This window comes from Python bivittatus, unplaced genomic scaffold, assembly GCF_059951505.1.
Source record: "Python bivittatus isolate LINGU-HERP-01145 unplaced genomic scaffold, Pbiv_v1 ctg000480_np1212, whole genome shotgun sequence".
NCBI lineage: Eukaryota > Metazoa > Chordata > Lepidosauria > Squamata > Pythonidae > Python > Python bivittatus.
In genome coordinates, this window is record NW_028277075.1 from 98001070 (window position 1) to 98021562 (window position 20493).

Below are 20493 nucleotides of genomic sequence, written 5' to 3' on the forward strand. Positions count from 1 at the left end.
GCCTCTGGACCTTACCAGCTATTTGTTCAGACATCTATGTAGCTTTCCCAAAGCTGCTAGTAACCCATTGTTGAGTGCAAATTGAGACCCTACCTTACCCTGCTTATCCCCATCTTTTTGGCTGACTCCATGGAGTCTAAACATTGCCAAAGCAATATCTATCTCTACACAGCCCACAATCTCCCCCCAACCCCCCACTTTACTAAAAGACTATGGATCCTGTCTTTTGCTATCGCCAAATGCCTTGGTCACTAAATCTAATACTCCACCATCTACCACAGTGTTTTACATAAATTTCCAAAGATTTTTCATTTTTGCTGCTTACAACAACTGCAGCAGCACAGACATTTACCAGCACAGTAGAGAGCAAGTTCAAGACATCCATCATATCCCAAGTGAGTTAACTAGCTTGAGTTGTCCCAGTCCTCGCCGCATTTAGATTTAGCTTCAAGTCATAGCACTATCCTAGACACTGATGATATATCTGCACCAGTTTCATAAAGACACTATGTTTCAAATTATTATGAAATGTTCCTGTTCTTCTAACTCTACCACAGCATAGGAGAATATTCAGCCTTTCTATGCAATCTGTTGTTCCTCTGTGGAAGCTGTCATTTTAGACATTGCAAACATTAAATGCTCTCCATAGTATTCATGATTAAAGTAAATCTCCCCAGGATCACTCTGTAATTTTGTTCCTTCTCTATTTATACCATTCATCCTATTAATTTGTCTTTTATTTCATTTCTATATTCTAAGTTAATACCAGAAATGCAAAGCATAAGTGTGATGTCACTATCAATATACTTTTCTATTAGTTTTCCCCAAATATGATGCATCTAACAACCTCACCTTGTTTATTATGACACGCACTTCGCTGGCAAAATCACGTGAGCAGATTTCTAAGTGGAAAATCTTTCCACAGTTTGAAACACAGGCTCCCAACAGCTAACAAAATGGAGACAAAATTCAATAAATGAGACCATCCACAATAAACTGCAGAAAGCTCCCCAGATCCTAATCAATCCCTGCCCCCTGTGATAGAGCAGGCCAGGAACAGAGCAGGCCAGAAATACTGAGAAATAAATCAATAACAAGGCAAATATTTAGTCATCGATATAAATATAGTTTAAAATGTTTTTAAAAGTTCACAAGCATTGTTTTATGAAGAACTTGAGACTTTTCACCCCCAAATAAATCATGTATATACTTACAGTTAGTGCCTGCAGTGCAACATGGGGTACTTTATGATTTACTCTCTTTAAAATGGCTTTGAGGCAGTCTTTTGCTCTAGATAAAATAATATCTGTATCAGTCTCTTATTTTACTTGCTTAAAAAGGAACAAAAAGCCCCACAAAGAAGGATACTGGAGAAAGAGCTTTGGGGCATAACATTATTATTAGTGATACAAAAGGAGGTTCCCCCACTTAATACTTCCACCTCAAAACACGATCTTATTCTGCAAAGCAAGCCACACTCAGTTCGGTAGACTTATCTCTAAGAGAAGATGTTCAGGATGAAATAGATAGATTTCAATCATTTAACGCTTCAGTCTGAATCATGATTTGCTACATTAATCTAATGCTATTTTTCAGTTTTTCTGATTTGGTCAGGGTCCCCACATTACTCTGAACCTTGGTTTAACTATGGTTTGTTCAATGAACCACAGTAATTGAATTCACATATAAACCAAGCCATAAACAACAGTTTACAAAACACAACAGCTGCTATGCCACTATACAATGTGTGTGACCCCAATATCTACCTAACTGTAGAGAACCATGGAGATGGCCATGGAGGAGAAATGCAGCAGTTAGCACAACATGAGGTCAATCTGGGAAAACAAGATAGTGTGAGAAAGAAACTTAAAGTTGCCCCACGTTGACTCCCCATGGTAGAAGTGGGAGGGAGGGCTAACGCTGCTAGGCTTTCAAGAAGATCTATAAAGGAGAGTTCCAGTATTTCTTGTGGAGTCCATTTCCTGAACTAGCCTACCTCGAAAAGCTAACAGTAATGCAGAGAATGGCAGCAGAAGCACACTTGCTGTCTCAGCACTGATTGAATGCACATGTACAGAGCATACAAACTTAGATTCTTTCTATGTGACTGGGGATTCATGAAAGGCTGGGTTCCAACTTTTTACTGGGTCCGTATGAACACAGACAATACAGCAACAATCAGCAAGATGCAAACCTGTCACCTTTCCACATGTTAATTCAAAAGATAATTTGAAAGGGCCTAATCACTTGGAAATGTTTAATGTGTCTAGTTTAGACAACAGTAACCTTACAGAACAATACAACAAATAAAGATAATTACAAGCAAAACAGCCCTGGCATGCTAATTGCTACTTGAAATACTTTTTTATTATTCAAATAAAAGCAGATGCTGATGTCTTTCAACCATCCATATTTTACTTTTTTAGTCCAGTCTAACCTCAAGCGTTTCACTGGAGGCAGTTTTAGTAAATTAACACTTAACAATGGAAATTAATAATAACCAGTTTCCAAGAGCTCCAGAGTAGAACTAATGATTAGCAGAGAAGTTCACTGTTCTTATCTATGTTCCCCTTATGACAGTCTGGCTCTCCTTCTTCGTAACACATAAAAAAGCTACTTTCTGTTCTGGACTTCTAAGTGAGCTAGTTTAAAGTTTAAAGTTTTCATTTGGTCTAAAGTAGATTTGTTTGGATCTCCCCCCCCCCCTTTTTTTCAAACTAGATAATGTAGCATAATCACATTATTCTGTGTGTGTGTGTGTGTGTGTGTGTACACATACGTATACATATATGCTTAAAAAAAACTGGAATGAATAAGGCTGCCTGACAGATCTGGGCAGAAGGCACAGATTAATCAGAACATCTCTAAAATAATATTCAAGATATGTTGGCAGGTCTTACCCATTAGGAGTGCTTCCAACCTTGTCACATATATCCATAATAACCGACCAGTCTTCAACAGTGTTGTACTCATTTGTAGCCTTTTCTGTGGAGAAAAATAACATAACAAGAATCAACAGCCTTCCAGGCAGGATACAAGCATCTTTTGTCTGAAATGGTCACTAGCTCAAAAAGCACTTTCACCATCCTGCTAAAACCCTAAGTTCACAAACATGTTTGTTTTGCATTCTGACTATAATACATGTCTACAATTGGATACATTTACTTCAGTGCAGCGGAAAAATAATCACAAAGTACAATTTCAAATGAACACCAAGCTATGACAGATTGGAGTCTGAAAGAAAATGTGAATGTTTCAAATGTTCATATTTTACCTCTTAGTGGGTACCTCTACAAATGTTTAATAAATCGTCTTGTCTTCTTCTCAATCCAGACAGCTGATTTATATGACATCATTCACATAATTCAGAAAGCTCATTCTCAGATAGGAAATTACAAATAAACACAACCATTTCCACTTTATGAACAAAGTACACTATCACCTGAAAGGGCAAGTTATTCATACCATCAATATGAGCTGTATTTGGGGACATATTAGCAACTAATCTTCATGTTTGATAACGTATGCATTTGAATTCAACTTTTTTAGAAGCAATACTGCCAACAGAATGAATTATTTTGAAACAGCCATTTAATAATTTTATCTCTAATCTCCAAATCAAGTATGAAGGGCATTATTATCTTTGTTAGAGTAACATTAAAAGCATATTTACACACTTACACACACACATATCTTGTTATTCAGTGGCACAACTAAAAAGGCCCAGGAATATGAAATTATTGCTGATGGATACTGGATAATTGAGAAAGCCAAAGAATACCAAAAAGAAATCAGTGTTTTATGGCTATAAAAAGGACTTTGTGTCAATCATGTCTAACTGAGGAATGTCCTTAGAAAAATGGGACTGCTAGAAGATCTCACTGTCCTCATGGGAAACCTAAATACAAATCAGGAAGCCATAATACAGGCAGAACATAGCGAAACAGACTGGCTCCACTGTTGGCAAAGGAGTGAGACAAGGTTGTATATTCTTCCCTTATTCATTCAACCTATATGCTGAATATATATTAAGGGGGGGACTGAACTGGAAGATTAGCATGTTTTTAAAATTGGAGGAAGAAACATAAAAAACCTGCACCGAAGACACTACTCTGATAGCTGAAAATGCAAATGATCTGCAAGCTCTAGTAATCAAAGTCAAGTAGCCCAGAGAAAAAATGGGATTAAGATGTGATAAAGATGACCCAAAAAGTGACAACAGATACAGCAACCATCCTTAGAATTGGCAATGAATTTTTATATATGATAACTGCTGCAAGATATGTGCAAAAATGGAAAGACTCTGAAATATCCCCAATGGAGGAATGACTGGTGAAGATTACAAAATTAGCAGAGATAGCAAAATTGACTTGTTTGATTAGAGAAAGGACAATAACTACATTTATTAGTGCCTGGAAACCCCTTATGGACTTTTTGCTGAAAAAAGAAAAAAATAAACTTGTGATTTATGGGTTTGATGATTAGAAAGGGTAGACTATGGAAAGAAGGAACTTAGAGTGGATAAAATATAGATGTACTTGTAGCTGCTGTTAAGATTGGAAGCCACTTCTTTGTAACTTTTCTTTCTTTCTCTTCTCTACTTCTTTCTTTGCACTTTTTTCCTACTTACTACTTTACTTTCTTTACTTTTTTCTTTCAAAATGTGTATTGTTTTTATTCTTTTAAAAATTCTTTAATAAAAATTGTACACATACAAATATATATAAGTTGACAAGGAAAATATTGAAGTGATGGACAATTTCTTTTAGTATTGACTATCAACAATAAAGGAACTAACAGAAATATGCCGCACACAGCACTTGATAGGGTAGCTATGAAGCCCTTGGAAAAGATATTCAGATGCCAGGATGAGTCTATGCCTACAAAGATCAGGATAATGCAAGCAATGGCTTTCCCTGTGACACTCCATGAAAGTGAAACTTCCAGTTCAGAGCAGGGCAATAGACTTGGGCTGCTTCTTCACCAAAGCCAGAAAGCCTATTCAGAACAGTGATTCATGTCCCCCCACAAAAATCAAGGACTATCATAATTTTTTTCAAAGTAAATTTGGGGATATTAGGGCAAAGTTTACCAACGATTTTAATTCAATAGAATAGGACTGTGACAGAACTAGCAAAGGAGAACACATTTAAGGGAAATCTCAGCTCAGTACAACCAGTTAAATTAAATAAGGATTTGTCATTAATTAGTTGGCTCACATTTCAGCTAAAGTCAGTCAGTGGAAATACAACTGGAGTCCTAGAGCTCATCAAAATTCTACTATACTAAGAACAACTGTATCTTAAAGAGGAGGTAAAACTGTAAACACTTCTAAGTTAATAAGATCACTGTACTATGTTCCAATTCAAAAAGCTTCTATGTATAAGCATTTACAGTATCTTGATGAGGAATTGTGTAATTAGAGAGATGCTACTTTGTAGTTTTTCTATATGACCAACCTGTCAGAACTGGGAACATACTTGATCAGAGAAAATAGGGAAAATTAAGCAATTACATATTAACATTCCATAATCATAGGTCATTTTTCACTAAGCTATGAATATGCATGTGGAAGTCTCCTTCTGTTCCTAAATGGTTCCCAACTAAATTATGGCAACTGCCTTATTGTTATACAATCATCTGAAATCTGTATCATTTAATATCATGTATTGCAAAAGAACAACAAAGAATGAAGAACTTGCATAAGAAACAGCAATCACAAGCTTCAGCTGGTGCAAAATGCAGCGGTGCGGGCAGTTATGTGTGCCCCTAGGGTGGTACATGTTACACCTCTGCTTCGCGACCTGCACTGGTTGCCAGTTTGCTTCCAGGTCCAAGTCAAGGTGCTGATTTTGACCTTAAAAGCCCATCATGGCATGGGGCTGGGTTACCTGAGGGACCACCTCTCCTTGATTACATCTGCCCTTCCCATCAGATCTGGCAGAGAAGGCATGCTGCAGTTCCCGTCTGCTAGAGAATTACATTTGGCAGTTCCCAGGAGGCGGGCCTTCTCTGCTGTGGCGCCCGTCTTGTGGAATCTTCTCCCCCCAGAAGTGAGATTAGCTCCATCCCTCTTAATGTTCCGCAAATTCCTCAAGACCTGGCTATGTGATCAGGCCTGGGGCTCCCAGGGGACCAGGGAAATTTTACGATGGCTCCCTTATTAATTTTATCCCCTATTTTGTGTGTTTTTACAGTTTTTTATGTGTAATTGTTCTTTTTTTTTTTTAATTGTATATCACCTTGTGTGAGATGGGCAGCTATATAAATATGGTAAATAAATAAATAATGAGATTTTAGAAACTCACCTGTCACACCTTTTCTTAGCTCGAAATAAATAAACTAATTGCAAAACATAAAAATGATATTGGTTGGTTACATTATAGCTAAAATAATTTTTAAAAATGTGATCCAGGTATTGAACTACACTCTTGATTAACTTGCACTCCAACTATAAAACAAGAGCACTGTTTTCTTTGCAAAGAACTGAAAACAATAGATTTGGGTTTGGATCCAGCTCGCCTGTCCATAAAAGGCTTTGCTGAATCAAATGATTACCTCAGTGAGAGTAGGACACAATTGTTGCTGATTAAATAACTCCAGATAAATAATAAAAACACAATAATAATAAATTAAATTTATATACTGCCTGACTCCCAGTGACTCTGAGCAGTTTACAATTGTGAAAACATTTAAAAGCATAAAACAATAGGGGGGGAAACACAAAACAGCACAAAACACAAGAACAATGATGGCAAAGAAAATAAACCAAGAAGAGAACAGAAAGGAAAAAAGAGGCATCAGTCATCTTCAAAGGCCCAGGTGAAGAGCAAGGTCTTTAAGGCCCTTTGAAACATCAGCAGGGTGGGAGCCATTCAAATCTCGGGAGGAACCTCAATCCAGGTGCTACTATAGAGAAGGTGCGCTTCCAGGGCCCCAATAGGTATCTTTGTTAAATCAATGGAATCCAGAGCATGTCAACCCTGCCAGGTTGAACCAGTCGGGCAGATACTATGAGACAGGCGGTCCCTCAAGTAACCATCCCCTATGCCATGTAGGGCTTTATAGGTAGTGACCAGCATCTTGAATTGCACCTGGAAGCAAACTGGCAACCAGTGCAGCTTGCAAAGCAGAGGTGTTACATGGGCATACGAGGCCTGCCCATCACTGCCTGCACCGCTGCATTCTGGACCACATGCAACTTCTGGGTGGTTTTCAGGGGCAGCCCCATGTAAAGTGCATTGCAGTAGTCAAGCTGTGAGGTGCCCAGGACATGAGTGACTGTCTGAAAGGCCCCCCAATCTAGGAAAGGGTGCAACTGGTGCACCAGATAAAACTGGGCAAAATCTTCCTGGCTACAGCTGCCACCTGTTCATTGAACAACAGCTGTGAGTCCAGGAAGACCCCCAAATTTTGCACCTTCCTTGAATGGGGAAGTGCAACCCCATCCAAGATCAGAGTTGGAATATCCCTAGATCTGGGCAGTCCAAACACCCACAGCCACTCGGTCTTGGTAGGACTGAATTGGAGATGGCTCCTCCCCATCTAAACATGCACAGTCTCTATGCATTGGGACAGAACCTCAACAGCTTCACTTCGCTGGCCTAAGTAGAAAGATATAATTGGGTATCATCAACATACTGATGATACTGAACCCCAAACTGGCAGATGACCTCACCCAGCAGTTTCATGTAGATGTTGAAAAGGAGGAGAGACAGAATAGAACCCTGCGGTACCCCACAAGCGAGGGGGCTAGGGGATACCCTCTCTCCACCAACTGGAGTTTGACTGGAACCGGCCTTGGAGAAAGGAAGAGAATCATCATAAAATGGTGCCCCCAATCCCCAGCCCAGAGAGCTGGCTCAGAAGGATACCATGGTTAACGGTATCAAAAGCCACTGAGAAATCAAGGAGCACAAGGTTGGATACACCACCACCATCCCAGCTTCGCCACAGGTCATCAACAAGTGTGACCAAAGCTGTCTTAGTACTAAATCCCAGCCTGAAACCTGGCTGAAATGGGTCTAGATAATCCATTTCCTCCAGGGTTCTCATCAGCTGTAGACTGACCACTGTCTCAACAACCTTCCCCAAAAAGGAAAGGTTGGAGACTGGTTGATAGTTACTGAAGACTGTTGGATCTGAGGATATAGTAATATTATAGGTAAAATTTTATGTTGGGCTTGGGAGCAGGTAATCAACTAGCACAGCTGTAGAACAGGTATAATACAGTGCATTCAGAAAGTATTCAGACCCCCTTCACTTTTTTCAGTTTTGTTATCTTGCAGCCTGATACTACAAGCGTTCAAATTCATTTTTTTTTCTCATTAATCTACACTCAGTACCCCATAATGACAAAGTGAAAACAGAATTTTAGAAATGTCTGTAAATTTATTAAAAAGAAAAACTGAAATATCACAAGTACTTAAGTATTCAGACCCTTTACTCAGTACTTTGTTGAAGCACCTTTGGCAGCAATTACAGCCTCGAGTCTTTTTCGGTACATCGTGACAAGCTTTGCACACGTGGATTGGGGGATTTTCTGCCATTCTTCTTTGCAAATCCTCTCAAGCTCAATGAGGTTGGATGGGGACCGTCGGTGGACAGCCATTTCCAGGTCTCTCCAGAGACATTCAATAGGGTTCAAGTCAGGGCTCTGGCCGGGCCACTCTAGGACATTCACAGAGTTGTCCCTAAGCCATTCCTGTGTTGTCTTGGTTGTGTGCTTAGGATCGTTGTCATGTTGGAAGGTGAACCTTTGGCCCAGTCTGAGGTCCTGAGTGCTGTGGAAGAGGTTTTCATTGAGGATATCTCTGTACTTTGCTCCATTCAGCTTTCCCTCAACTCTGACCAGTCTCCCAGTCCCTGCTGCTGAAAAACACCCCCACAGCATGATCCTGCCACCACCATGCTTCACTGTTGGGATGGTATTGGGTAGGTGATGAGCGGTGCCTGGTTTCCTCCAGACATAACGTTTAGAATTGAGGCCAAATGGTTCAATCTTGGTTTCATCGGACCAGAGAATCTTGTTCCTCAGTCTGAGAATCCTTCAGGTGCTTTTTTGCAAACTCCAAGCGGGCTTTCATGTGTTTTGCACTGAGGAGAGGCTTCCGTCTAGCCACTCTGCCATAAAGCCCAGATCGGTGGAGGGCTGCAGTGATGGTTGTCCTTCTGGAACTTTGTCCCATCTCCACACAGGATCTCTGGAGCTCAGAGTGACCATCGGGTTCTTGGTCACCTCTCTTACTGAGGGTCTTCTCCCCCGATTGCTCAGTTTGGCTGGGCAACCAGCTCTTGGAAGAGTCCTGGTTGTGCCAAACTTCTTCCATTTGAGAATTATGGAGGCCACTGCACTCTTGGGAACCTTCAGTGCAGCAGAAATTTTTCTGTCACCTTCCCCAGATCTGCGCCTTGCAATAATCCTGTCTCTGAGCTCTGCAGGCAGTTCCTTTGACCTCACTGCTTTTGCTCTGATACAGCATGCATTGTCAGCTGTGAGGCCTTCTGTAGAGAGGTGTGTGCCTTTCCAAATCATGTCCAATCAATTTAATTTACCACAGGTGGACTCAAATCAAGGTGTAGAAACAGCTCAGCAACTGAGCTAAATTTCAAGTGTTGTTGCAAAGAGTCTGAATACTTATGCCAATATATTTCAGTTTTTTCTTTTTAATAAATTTACAGACAATTCTAAAATTCTGTTTTCACTTTGTCATTATGGGGTACTGAGTGTAGATTAATGAGAAAAACATGAATTTGAACGATTGTAGTATCAGGCTGCAACATAACAAAATTGAAAAAAGTGAAGGGGTCTGAATACTTTCTGAATGCACTGTATATCAGACCAATAACAACTAGCATAATGTCAAAGTTCAGTATGAACATGACTATGGAATGAGTAAGTGAATTTACTGCTAATTAGGGTTCTCACAAGTAGCACCAAATGTAGGACTGTACTCAAGTGGTAAACTGTTTACCATCTATTATGCAACCTCGCCCAAAGTGGCTGAACAATTCCATCCATATTAGCCAGCTTTTCCACTTCCTGTATATTTTCCATATATTAACTCTCATTTTCCCTTCAAAATGGACCTTTAGATCATACTTCAGAAGTTCCAGCCTGTTTAATATTAACAAATGTGTTATCTAAGTCTTCAAATGATTGCTGAAAAGCCCTGAGGACAAGATGAAATTCATGGCATCTCAAAATCCATGAAGTAGACCAGAGCTCCTAAGATCATTATGTGAGTTTAACCTGACATAAAGGTTTGAAGCCACTACCACACTATTCCAATCATCCAGAAGGGCATCATGATCAGTGGAATCAAAGTTTACTAAGAGTTCCAAGAGAACAACAGGCCTGCACTCCTTGGCAGAAGACACAAACTGGGCAATCAGTTGGCAACCAAATGGGAGTAGATTCAAAATATTCATCATTATGCAAGATTGTTTGTCCCCTTACCTAACTGCCATAGTACTTTGTTCAAGAAAAAAACATCTGTTTGGAGATAATAATTATCTTGTACAATAAAATCTAGACTAGGAATTTTTTCAACAGAATATTCACTGTTATCTTTCTGAGAACAGCAGAAACTACCCTTTCATTGAAAGATGTGCTAGCCCCTAGTAAGAGTTAAACAAGCTGCTCCTCATAGCTTCTAAATCTAGAGGAGACAAGAATCTAGAGAACTGGTAGCAATCCTTCAAGCTGCTTGTCCACAACCTTAGGTTCCACACATTGAAAGAAACTCAAAATAATATTCATCAGGTTCAGTATAACAGCAAAAAAAAGATTATACCAGCTTATTTCTTTTCTTTAAATAGTGTTTTGTAAGTCAAGAGCAAGTAAGTCACTGAAACAAATAAGTTAATAGATGAGGTTTTTATAATGTTGATAAAGAAGATGGGGTTCATGTTAAAAAGAGAAGTCCATATACACTGAGCTCTGTATATATCAGCTTTATCCTAGCAAGCTGAACCTCTAGCAGGACAATCCATTCTCACATATAATCATGATTTCTCATATTTTCTAAAACAACTTTCCCCAACCTAATGTCCTCCATATGTGTTGAACTTCATTCGCTCCTCAGTAAGGATCAAGTGAAGATATCTGCTTCAGAAATAACAAAATTACTGAGCGAGCAAGTAGGGAAAGCAAACAAAAATATGGTGACAAAGTCAAGAGGGAGGTTATAACAAAACTCCTACCTCTCTTTTTTTCTCTGGAAAGCCAGTGGCCAGGGACAATTGATCAGGTGTTTTGTGTGGCTATTTTGTGGAGGAGTATACTGGGGTTCCTCAGAAATGAGACCCCCCCCCACTTTTCTGTTCATCTGAGAAATGTGTAGACAAAGATAAATGCTCTCATAACTTGTTGGGGATGTACCATGTGTGCTTTCCTCCCTGGAGAAGACAAGGACTACAAATGTAGCAAGTGTAGGTTGATTGCCTTCCTGGAAGAAAAGTGAAGGGGTGAGAAGTGAACCTGTCCATCCTCCAATGTATCAGGGAAGATGAGGAATTTTTTGGATCAAATACAGAAAGTGCTTATTGGAGGGACAATAGTACCAAGAAGCCTCCTAGAAAACAAAAAAAGCCAGACAGAGAAGATGGAAGCATGCGACATGAAAGACCCAAACCTGCCAAGAAAGGTCAATTTCTTTGGAGCTTCAGAATAGATTCCAGAGCCTCCCTATTTATATTAGTGGAGTTACCACAAGCTTCAGGGCCTTGTATTCATGATGTGAGCTCCTTTCTCCTTTCTGGGGCTCACATTCAGGGATGTGATGAAAAAGAGTTGGAATCCAACAGGACTGTACGGATGGAAATGACTGGGGCTTTGTCTGGGATCATTGTGAGTCTGTGAATCTTGAGGAAGCAGATGGGACTTTCTTTAGTGTCACTTCTATCACTTCCTGCTTGGATCCCTGTTCATGATTGGTTAAGGCCTCTATGAGGTGGCAGGAAGTTGCATTCAAGCAATAATCAATGCTTCTTTCAGTGAGGGGCTGTTCTGTCACCCCTATCCAAGAAGCCTTTATCTGTTCTGGATAACTTCAGACCTGTCCCCAAATCCCCCTTTCTGGAAGTAGGTGTAGAGAGAATGGCAGGCCCACAGCTCCCCAGAGACCTAAAGGAAGGGAATTATTTGGACTTACAGAGTCAGGTTTAAGGCCAGGGTACAGCACAATCATGCTTGCATTAGTCATGCTTGTGGACAACCTACAGTATTGAGAAATTGGGATTGCAGGAGAACAACCCTCATGGTCCTCCTTGATCTGTCAGTGGATTTCAGTACTATCAACCATGGTATCCTTCTGAACTGTTTCCATGGGATTGGGGGTGGGGGGCACTATCTTGCAGTGGTTGCCTTCCTTCCTGAAGGGCCAGTTCCAGTGGGAGAGAAGGAGACCCCTGTTCTATAGAGTGCCTAAGGGCTCTGTTCTCTTCTACTTCTCTTTAACACCTGTTGAAACTGCGGGGGGCAGTAGCATGGGGTTCAGTATCATCAATATAATGATAATACCCAGTGACAGAACTCAGCAATGTGGCAGAAGTGTTGACCCAATGCCTGGAAGCAATGAGGGTCTGGATGGGGAGGAACAGACAGCTTGAATTCCTTTAAGCAGAGTGACTTCAGGTCTAGGGGCTTAAGAACTAATACATTATTTGATTCTGAATGTATTCCTCTGCTCAAAGATGGTTTGTAACCTTGGGATCTTCCCAGACTCACAGTTTCTGTGAGAACTTGTTGAACTTTTATTAAGAGCCAGTTTGGTGTAGTGGTTAAGGTGCTGGCCCAAAAACCAGGAGGCTGTGAATTATAGGCCTCCTTAGACATGAAAACCAGCTGAGTGACTTTGGGCCAGTCACTCTCTCTCAGCCCAACCCACCTCACAGTGTTGTTGTTGTGGGAAAAATAGGACGCATGAGTATTAGATGTTTGTCACCTTGAGTTGACCTATATGTAAATAAATAAAGGGCAGGTTAAAAATGTAATAACAACAACAACTTTAGCATGGTTACATGCTAAATTATGCCAATCATGGACATTCCTGGATCAGGAGGCCTGATCACAGTCACTCATGTCCTAGTCACCTTCTGTTGAATTATTGTATGGCACTCTCCATGGGCCTGCCTTTATTCAGATAATATTCAAAATCTACAGCTGGTATAGAATGCACTGTATCAATTTGGGCAGTTAGGAGTTTATCTTGTATAGCTAAATCCATTGCTTTGGGAGCTGCACTGGGTTTTGATTATTTATTCAGTAGATTTCTATGGCCACCCATCTTGCCAGCTTTGAGGCCCTGCATGGTTCTGGATCTGGTTATATAAGAGACCATATTTTCCCATATTCATCTGCATGTCCCACCAGTGCAAATACAGTCAACTCCCTCCAGGTACCATCTTTACAAGACTGCCAACTGACAGGCTTTTTCGACAACTACTTGTTGCCTGGAGATATTCAGTCAGCTCTGTGAGTGCATGACTTCTGAATTTTCTACTTTTTACATATTCTACTTTTAATTTTATGTATATTTGGGAGAGGGGTTCTCTTTTTTTCTTTTGTTACAGGTGTTACTTTATGATGAGATTCGTAGCCACCTAGAGCCCTTGGGACTGGGTGGAATACAAAAAATAAATACATACATACATAAGGCTCCCAAACACTTGATGTCGGCTAACCATTATCACTTTTTACTAATCCATATGGAAACAAATGACACAACTTTGAAGACACTGTATGGTACTGTGAAACACCAGGCAAGAAGGAGCTGAGGACACAGGTGGTGTTTTCTTTACTCCTTCTTGGTCCAGGAAGAGAGAGATGACTACTGGAAGCAAACAGGTGGCTATGCAGATGATACCACTGGGAATGGTTTGATCATGGAATATATTTCCAAGATGAGGGGAATAATAGGCTACAACTGTTGGCAAGTAATAGGCTACAACTCACAAGAACAGAGAAGAATGAATTTAGGAAGCCTCTTGCAAATCTGATGCTGGGGGGTTTAAGATAAATACTCCCGTAGTCAGAGAAGAAAGTCTAGAAAATTGTGTGATGCCCAAATATTGGGAACAGGGCTGGAGTGATATGGAGGATGTGGATGCACTAAATAATGAGCATGTAAATACAGGGGGAATAGGTCAGGTTATAGTTTTTGTTACAAATGCGCATGATTTGAAAAATAAACATGAAGAACTATAAATCATAATAGAGGAAGACAAATATGATTTAGTAGGCATTAATGTAACAAGGCGGAAAATTGATGAGGGGAATACAAGGCCTAAACAAAAAGGGAGGAGTGGCATTACCTGCAAAAAAAGTATACAGGTGTATAGAGATGTAGGAACAAAAGTAGTCTTGTTGGGAGTGTGAGATTTCTAGGAAATGGCTGGTACCTATAGCCAATACCACTTGTTGCATCTGTAATCTTGTTAACGCTGATTGAAGGGAAGGGACAATAATACATTTCAAATATTGCTTGCATGTCACCATGATTTTGTCACATACCAAGGGACAACTTTGTTGTTGTCAGCTGAACTTAAACCAATGTGCAGAGATATCAAGTATCTCTATTCTTAAAAGTCTGGGGTGCTATCAAGTTGTTCCCACATGGATGAAAAAAAAACCCCTAACTTGTGAATATTGAATAGTCTAAATGAGGCCCCTCAATGTCCTGAATTAGTAAGGATGTTTCATTGGAATATATTTATTTGCTCTAATATACAAAGCTTAGGTGACTGGGAATCTGACAGGGACTTTACTCTGTCCTGACTGGCACTCCTAAATCTGATCTTAACTAGGAGGAAAGAATTGGCTGAAAGATAAAAGCAGTGGGAAACTTGAGAGGAAATGACTTTGCCAACTTGGATTTTAAGATAATGCAGAAAGGATTATTAAGATAATGAAGAAAGGAAAATTAGAGCATAGTTATATGGGCACACTAAATTCCAGCAAAGCCAATTTCACCAGGCTTAGAAAGGCACTGGCGGGATGTCATGGACAAAAATCCTCTGGTGAAAGAGAATGCAGGAAGGTTGGGAATTTCTAAAAAAACAAGATACCAGAAATATAGTCACACACCATTCCAATGAAAAGAAAAAATAGGGGACAGCTTAGGGAACAATTGTGGATGGATATGGAGCTGCTACTGAACTATGAATTAAAAGAAACAGGTATAAGAAATGGAAGAGGGATATAATTTCCAAAGACGTGTACCACCTACCACAGGCATCTATAGGTAGCCACGATGGCAGAAAAACGACACACATGGTTACGTGATACAAACCTCACCCTTTCATATTGTATTCTAACATCATGTACAAGTATATAAGGAGCAGACTTTGCATTATGACATCATAATATACATTTCATCATTTAGCACCTCCCAAAGATACCCGTGCCAGCAAGTAGCTAGTATTTGTAGAAAAATGTCACAAAGGCTGATGTACAAAAGGAGCAAGATGCATAAGGGAAGTTAAAGCAGAAAAAAGGACTTTTCTGGCCACATCAAAGGAAGATGAAGAAAAAGGAAAAGGTAGGGCCGCTGCGTGAACAAGATGGTAGGATGGCGACAGAGCTCCTCAACTCCTATTTTGTTTCAGACTCCTCCACAAAGAGGAACTGTGTTCAAATAGACCTAAGAAGAACAAATGGTACTAGAAGAGAGTGGCAACCCAAGGTAAATGAAAAGATAGTTAGAGAGAGTCTGGCTACCAGGAATCAGTTTTCGTACCCCAGACCATACAAATTAAATCTGAGAATCTTGAAAAAGCTTGCAGATACCAATTTCCTGTGGAAGAATCGTGTGTGTGTATGTGTGTGTGTGTGTGTGTGTGTGTGTGAGAGAGAGAGAGAGAGAGAGATATGTCAGAGGATTGGAGAAGGTCAAGGATTGTTTCTATGTTCAAAAAGTGTGTGGGGGGGGACCCAGTTAACCTGACATTGATAGTAGGCAAAATTTTGGAACCAATTACTATGCAGTCAGACTGTAAACATTTAGAAAAAAATGCACTGCTTAATGGGAGCCAACATGGATTTATCAAGAACAGATAGTACTAAATCAATTTGATTTTTCACAGAGTGACCAGTTTAGTTGATCACAGGAATGCAGTGGACATGGTATACCTTTACTTCAGCAAAACATTTGATAACGTGTCCCATGAGATCCTAGTAGAGAAGATGACAAAATGTGTGTTGACCTATACTATCATTAGATAGATACAAAGCTGGTTGAATAATCATAACCTATGAGTGCAGGCTAAAAATGGAATGTGCCAAGGGGCATAATACAGGGCTTTGCACTGTTCACTGTATTTATAAATCATCTGGATCAAGGTTTACAAAATATGATTATCAAATTTGCAAACAACACAAGATAAGGAGAGTAGCAAACATCTTAAGAATGTCAGCCTTTTGAGATGAATTTCAGTATAGTCCTTCATTTGGACTGAAGAAAGAATATTGCATCCATTCTATAGAATACTACATCCAATTCAGTGCATCACATTTTAAGAAGCAAATTGATAACATGAAGTATATCCATTGGAGAGCAAACAAGATGATAAAGGACCTGGGAGGAAAAACTAACAAGCAAAGCTAAAGGCACTAGAGAATAGAAGTATTTGTAGGGCCATCATGTATAAAACAGGGTAGATTTGTGTGGTAGCGTTCAGGAAGACAAGCAACAGTGGGTTTAAAATACAAGGAAGCAGATTTCAGGTGGACATTAGGAATATTTTCCTGAAGATAAGTGCTATTGAGTAATGGAGCAGGCTGTCATAGGAGATAGCAGACCCTTCTTTGCTCTATGCTTAAACCAAGTCTGGATGGCCATCTGCCAGGGATGCTATAATACTAGATTTCTGCACTGGAATAGATGATCTCTAGGATCATTCCTAAATTATCTCTTATGATTCTCTGATTAAAATGTCTACTTTTAAAACACTTATTTCAACAAAAACATAGAAGAACATCTTTTCTATGACTCTTCTAAAGGTACATGATGTGCATAGCGCTACAGTTAAACATTTTTATGAACATTTATAGATATAAAAATTTATTTTAAAAAGATTAAGATTTGAATCTATTTATCCTTTTTCTTGGTGAAATATTTAAAAATACATTTATTCCACAATTTGTACAAATTGGAATTAAAAACATGCTTGTTATCAGAAATTGAAACAGCAGTTAAACAATTTAAGTCCATAAAATATGAGGAATCATGCACAGGATTGCAACTTTCATCTGCAAAACTATTTTCAGAATTTAAGTTTTCAAAAGTAAAAATTGGTTCTGACAGTAACTATTTTCTCATTAATAAGAAAAGGTTATTCATATTATATAAATCTGAGAAGGGACTTGTGTTAAGTTTCTGGAAGTTTTAGCTAACATTAAATACAATTACTTCTGATAGGAATTTAACATAAAGTCCATAATTTTTGTTAAATTGCAGCTGGTTTCCCACTTATTCAATTTAAAACCTCTTTTGAATGCTTTTACAGCCTAAAATCTACACACATCAAAGAACAAATCTTCCAATATTCTAGGCTCTAAACCAGCTTTTTCTCAACTAGGGTTCTGCAAGAGGTTGCTAGGGGTTCCATGAGAAATTGTGATTAAAAAAATAAGCAAACATCATTTTTTGAATGTTATGCACTGTGCAATGCTAGCATGCACACTAGTGGATTTTTACACACCAGGACTCAGTTGTCACCTTGCTGCTTGGCGGTTTGTTGTAAAACATGGATTATGTAGGCTAGAAGTGAACTTCACTGTAAAGTTTTTATATTATTTGTGGTTTTTATGGAGGGGTCCCTGAGACCTGAACATTATTTCAAGAGTTCTTCCAGAGTAAAAAGGCGAGAAAGGCTGCTTTAGGCTGTGGCTTGTTTGTTTTTTTAATGTGATACTGTATGTGAATTCAGCCACTGTGGTTGGTAACAATGACTCCTTCTTGGGGGCTTTCACAGTGAGGCTAAACCAACCAAAAGATTAAACCACATTACAGCTTAATGTTATGTGCCAGTTATGTGGTCTCTTGTATTTGCCCATGAGGAAGATTCACCTCAAGAGGTTCATTTGGCAAACACTGGCAAGCCAGCTTTCTCAGTTGTAATACTAAAACATCAAACTCCCCCTCTGAAGAAATATGTTTACTTGGTTATGACTTTTTTGAAAAGCCTAAAGAAGATATTTTTTAATTTCTGAAAGTACTTTGCGTTGATTTTTTCAATGCTCTTGTGCAATTTTTAAAGGCCTTTAATATTTTTTAATAACTGGCTTATTTTTAAAATAATCTTAGACCTAGAACTTTTAGACCTAGTGTGAAAAAAACATTTTATTTCTTAAAAACATAAGTCATGACAATAATGTACAACTGAGCCCAAATTTGCAAACACAGAGTTACTAAGCCTGTTATCTTATACATATCTACATATAAAATATTGTAAACCCAACTGACTTTTAATGGGACATTTTTCTCAGATACCTACAGCTTATAAAGATACCCATTCCCTAATTTCAGCATATCCACCAATCAGAAATGATATCCTGTAACAAGCAGATGACTACAGCTGTGCTACTGCAAATGAGAAAAAGTGTCTTGTCATCTCTGCTGATACATGATTTCTTGCCTAATCCGTTTCAGTAATATACAGGTTTATATCATTTCTAATACCATGAATTATTGCACTTTGAGATCCAATGCTCATGAATTCAATTAAGCAAGAGAAGCTAAAATAAAGGTATACAGCAGCAAATAGGGCAAACAAATCCAGAAAGTTCAACCTCAGTACCTTTTAGAAATCTTATGTCATTAGATTTTGGAATAAATATCTGTTTCTGAGGCCTAGCAAAACAATAGCTCTATGTTGTTAAACCAAAAGAGCAACCAATTATATAAAACCCTTTACCAACTTCTATTCCTACCTATCAAAACTGGTCTTTGAATTCATGTTAACACAATTAGCCTTCGCTCCTAATTCCAGATGCATATTTATATTTTAAAGACCATCTCCTGCCTTATAAACCTGCACTTATTGAAAGAATCTCTAGAGATCCACCAAAGAGGGTTTAGTTGTTGGGAATGCAAAATAAATTCCTTTCTATGAAACCATCATTCAGGGAAATGAGGGAATTCCTTCTCTATTAGCATTAAAAATTCTCACTTTACTGAGCTGTAAAGATTTTTTTTTCAACTGAAAGTTTAAACTCTTGCTTCTTTTGATATTAAATCACTTCATTTTAGCTTCTGGATATTTTTTTTTCCTTTTAAAGGCAACCTGGTTTAAAAAGCGTCCATAGTTCTATTTCTGGCATTGTGACTGCTTGAATATAGACTGCTAGAGGTGGGCCTGTGGACTTTTCAGAAGCCGATTGTCTTTAAAACAATAATAAACTAAATTAGGATCCACCCTTAAATTTAACCTTGGGCAAATCATTCACTCTCCGCTTCACCTCTGCCCTGGGGAAGAGGAAGAGGATCTGGTCTACCCAGCCAGAGAGTATTTCGTAAATCATTAGAGTCTCTAAAGACAAACAAACTTGCTCCCTCCAGGTATCGGCGCAGTTCAAGGGGCCGAGCCTCTTACTCCACTTCCTCTCCCGCACAGGTGGCTTCAACCTAGATCCAGAGGATGATCGACGTCCTTGTCGGGAGAACAGTCCCGGGACGGGACGGGACGAGGAGGAGAGCCTCCCTCCTGCCCCCATCCTCGCCGGAGGGAAATGCGTGGGCAGCGTTTGGCTACGCGGACGCAGCTGATCCCCAGGGAGGACCGACCTATGACCGTGCCTGGAGGTCGGGCCGGGAGCTTTTAGGGCGGCTGCTCTTCCCCTGCCGAGCAGAAAAATACCGTCCACTCCCGCTCGACTCACCCACATCCTGCTCGAAGGGGTTGGGGGCGAAGAGCGGCATGACAAGGTTGGCGGCGGAACGAACGTTAACGACGACACCCCGAGGCGGTCAGCCCGGCGCGGTCCGGTTCGGCAGCCGCCCCAGCGGAGGACGCGACTCGCTTCGCAGCAGTCTCCTCCCTCGACGTGGCCCCGCCCCTCCTCTCCTCGACTTCCTGTTCCGCCATCGCGAAGGGCCTCTCTGTCAGTGTCGTCTCTCAGCCGCCTGACCCAATCGGATTAGAAGAATCCAAAATCCGGTATTCCGATAAGAAGAGACCATAAAGAGTTTCCTTTTCTACTTCCTTATTTCAGCATCCAGCACCGATGTGTGCGTGTAGACCCTACTGAATGGAGAACCCCCGACGTAAGAAACAGGCAACGTTGTAGACAAGGGTTTGGGGCCCTTGGAAAAAGAGATGTGCATAGAATTAGGAATCGATTAGAACAAATCGGTCTCAAATTCAAGCTGTTTTCGGCCTTCAGTTCTAAAACAAAGACGAGACAAGTTCCTACGTAGACATAACGATGTGTGGTTCCGATTTTCTCCGATAAAGAATAGCAGGAAACATTATCTGTAAGTTTTTTGTATA

At 39.8% G+C, this 20493-nt stretch overlaps 1 protein-coding gene across 3 annotated transcripts in view; it reads right to left on the reverse strand.

The window, feature by feature from the left end:
- Positions 1 to 20061, reverse strand: part of STAM2 (signal transducing adaptor molecule 2) — a 34353-nt gene extending 14292 nt beyond the window's left edge. For 2 of the 3 annotated variants that reach the window (XM_088146551.1, XM_088146550.1), the window contains exons 1-4: positions 19883 to 20060; positions 2901 to 2985; positions 1215 to 1290; positions 853 to 948 (exon numbers count right to left, since the gene is read on the reverse strand). In XM_088146551.1, coding sequence (XP_088002677.1) covers positions 853 to 948; positions 1215 to 1290; positions 2901 to 2985; positions 19883 to 19922 — 297 coding nt within the window. In that variant the 5' untranslated portion in view covers positions 19923 to 20060. Of the gene's footprint in view, positions 1 to 852; positions 949 to 1214; positions 1291 to 2900; positions 2986 to 19882 lie in introns of all 3 variants that reach the window. The other variant, XM_088146552.1, reaches the window with a different exon arrangement.
- Between the last annotated feature and the right edge of the window lie 432 nt (positions 20062 to 20493).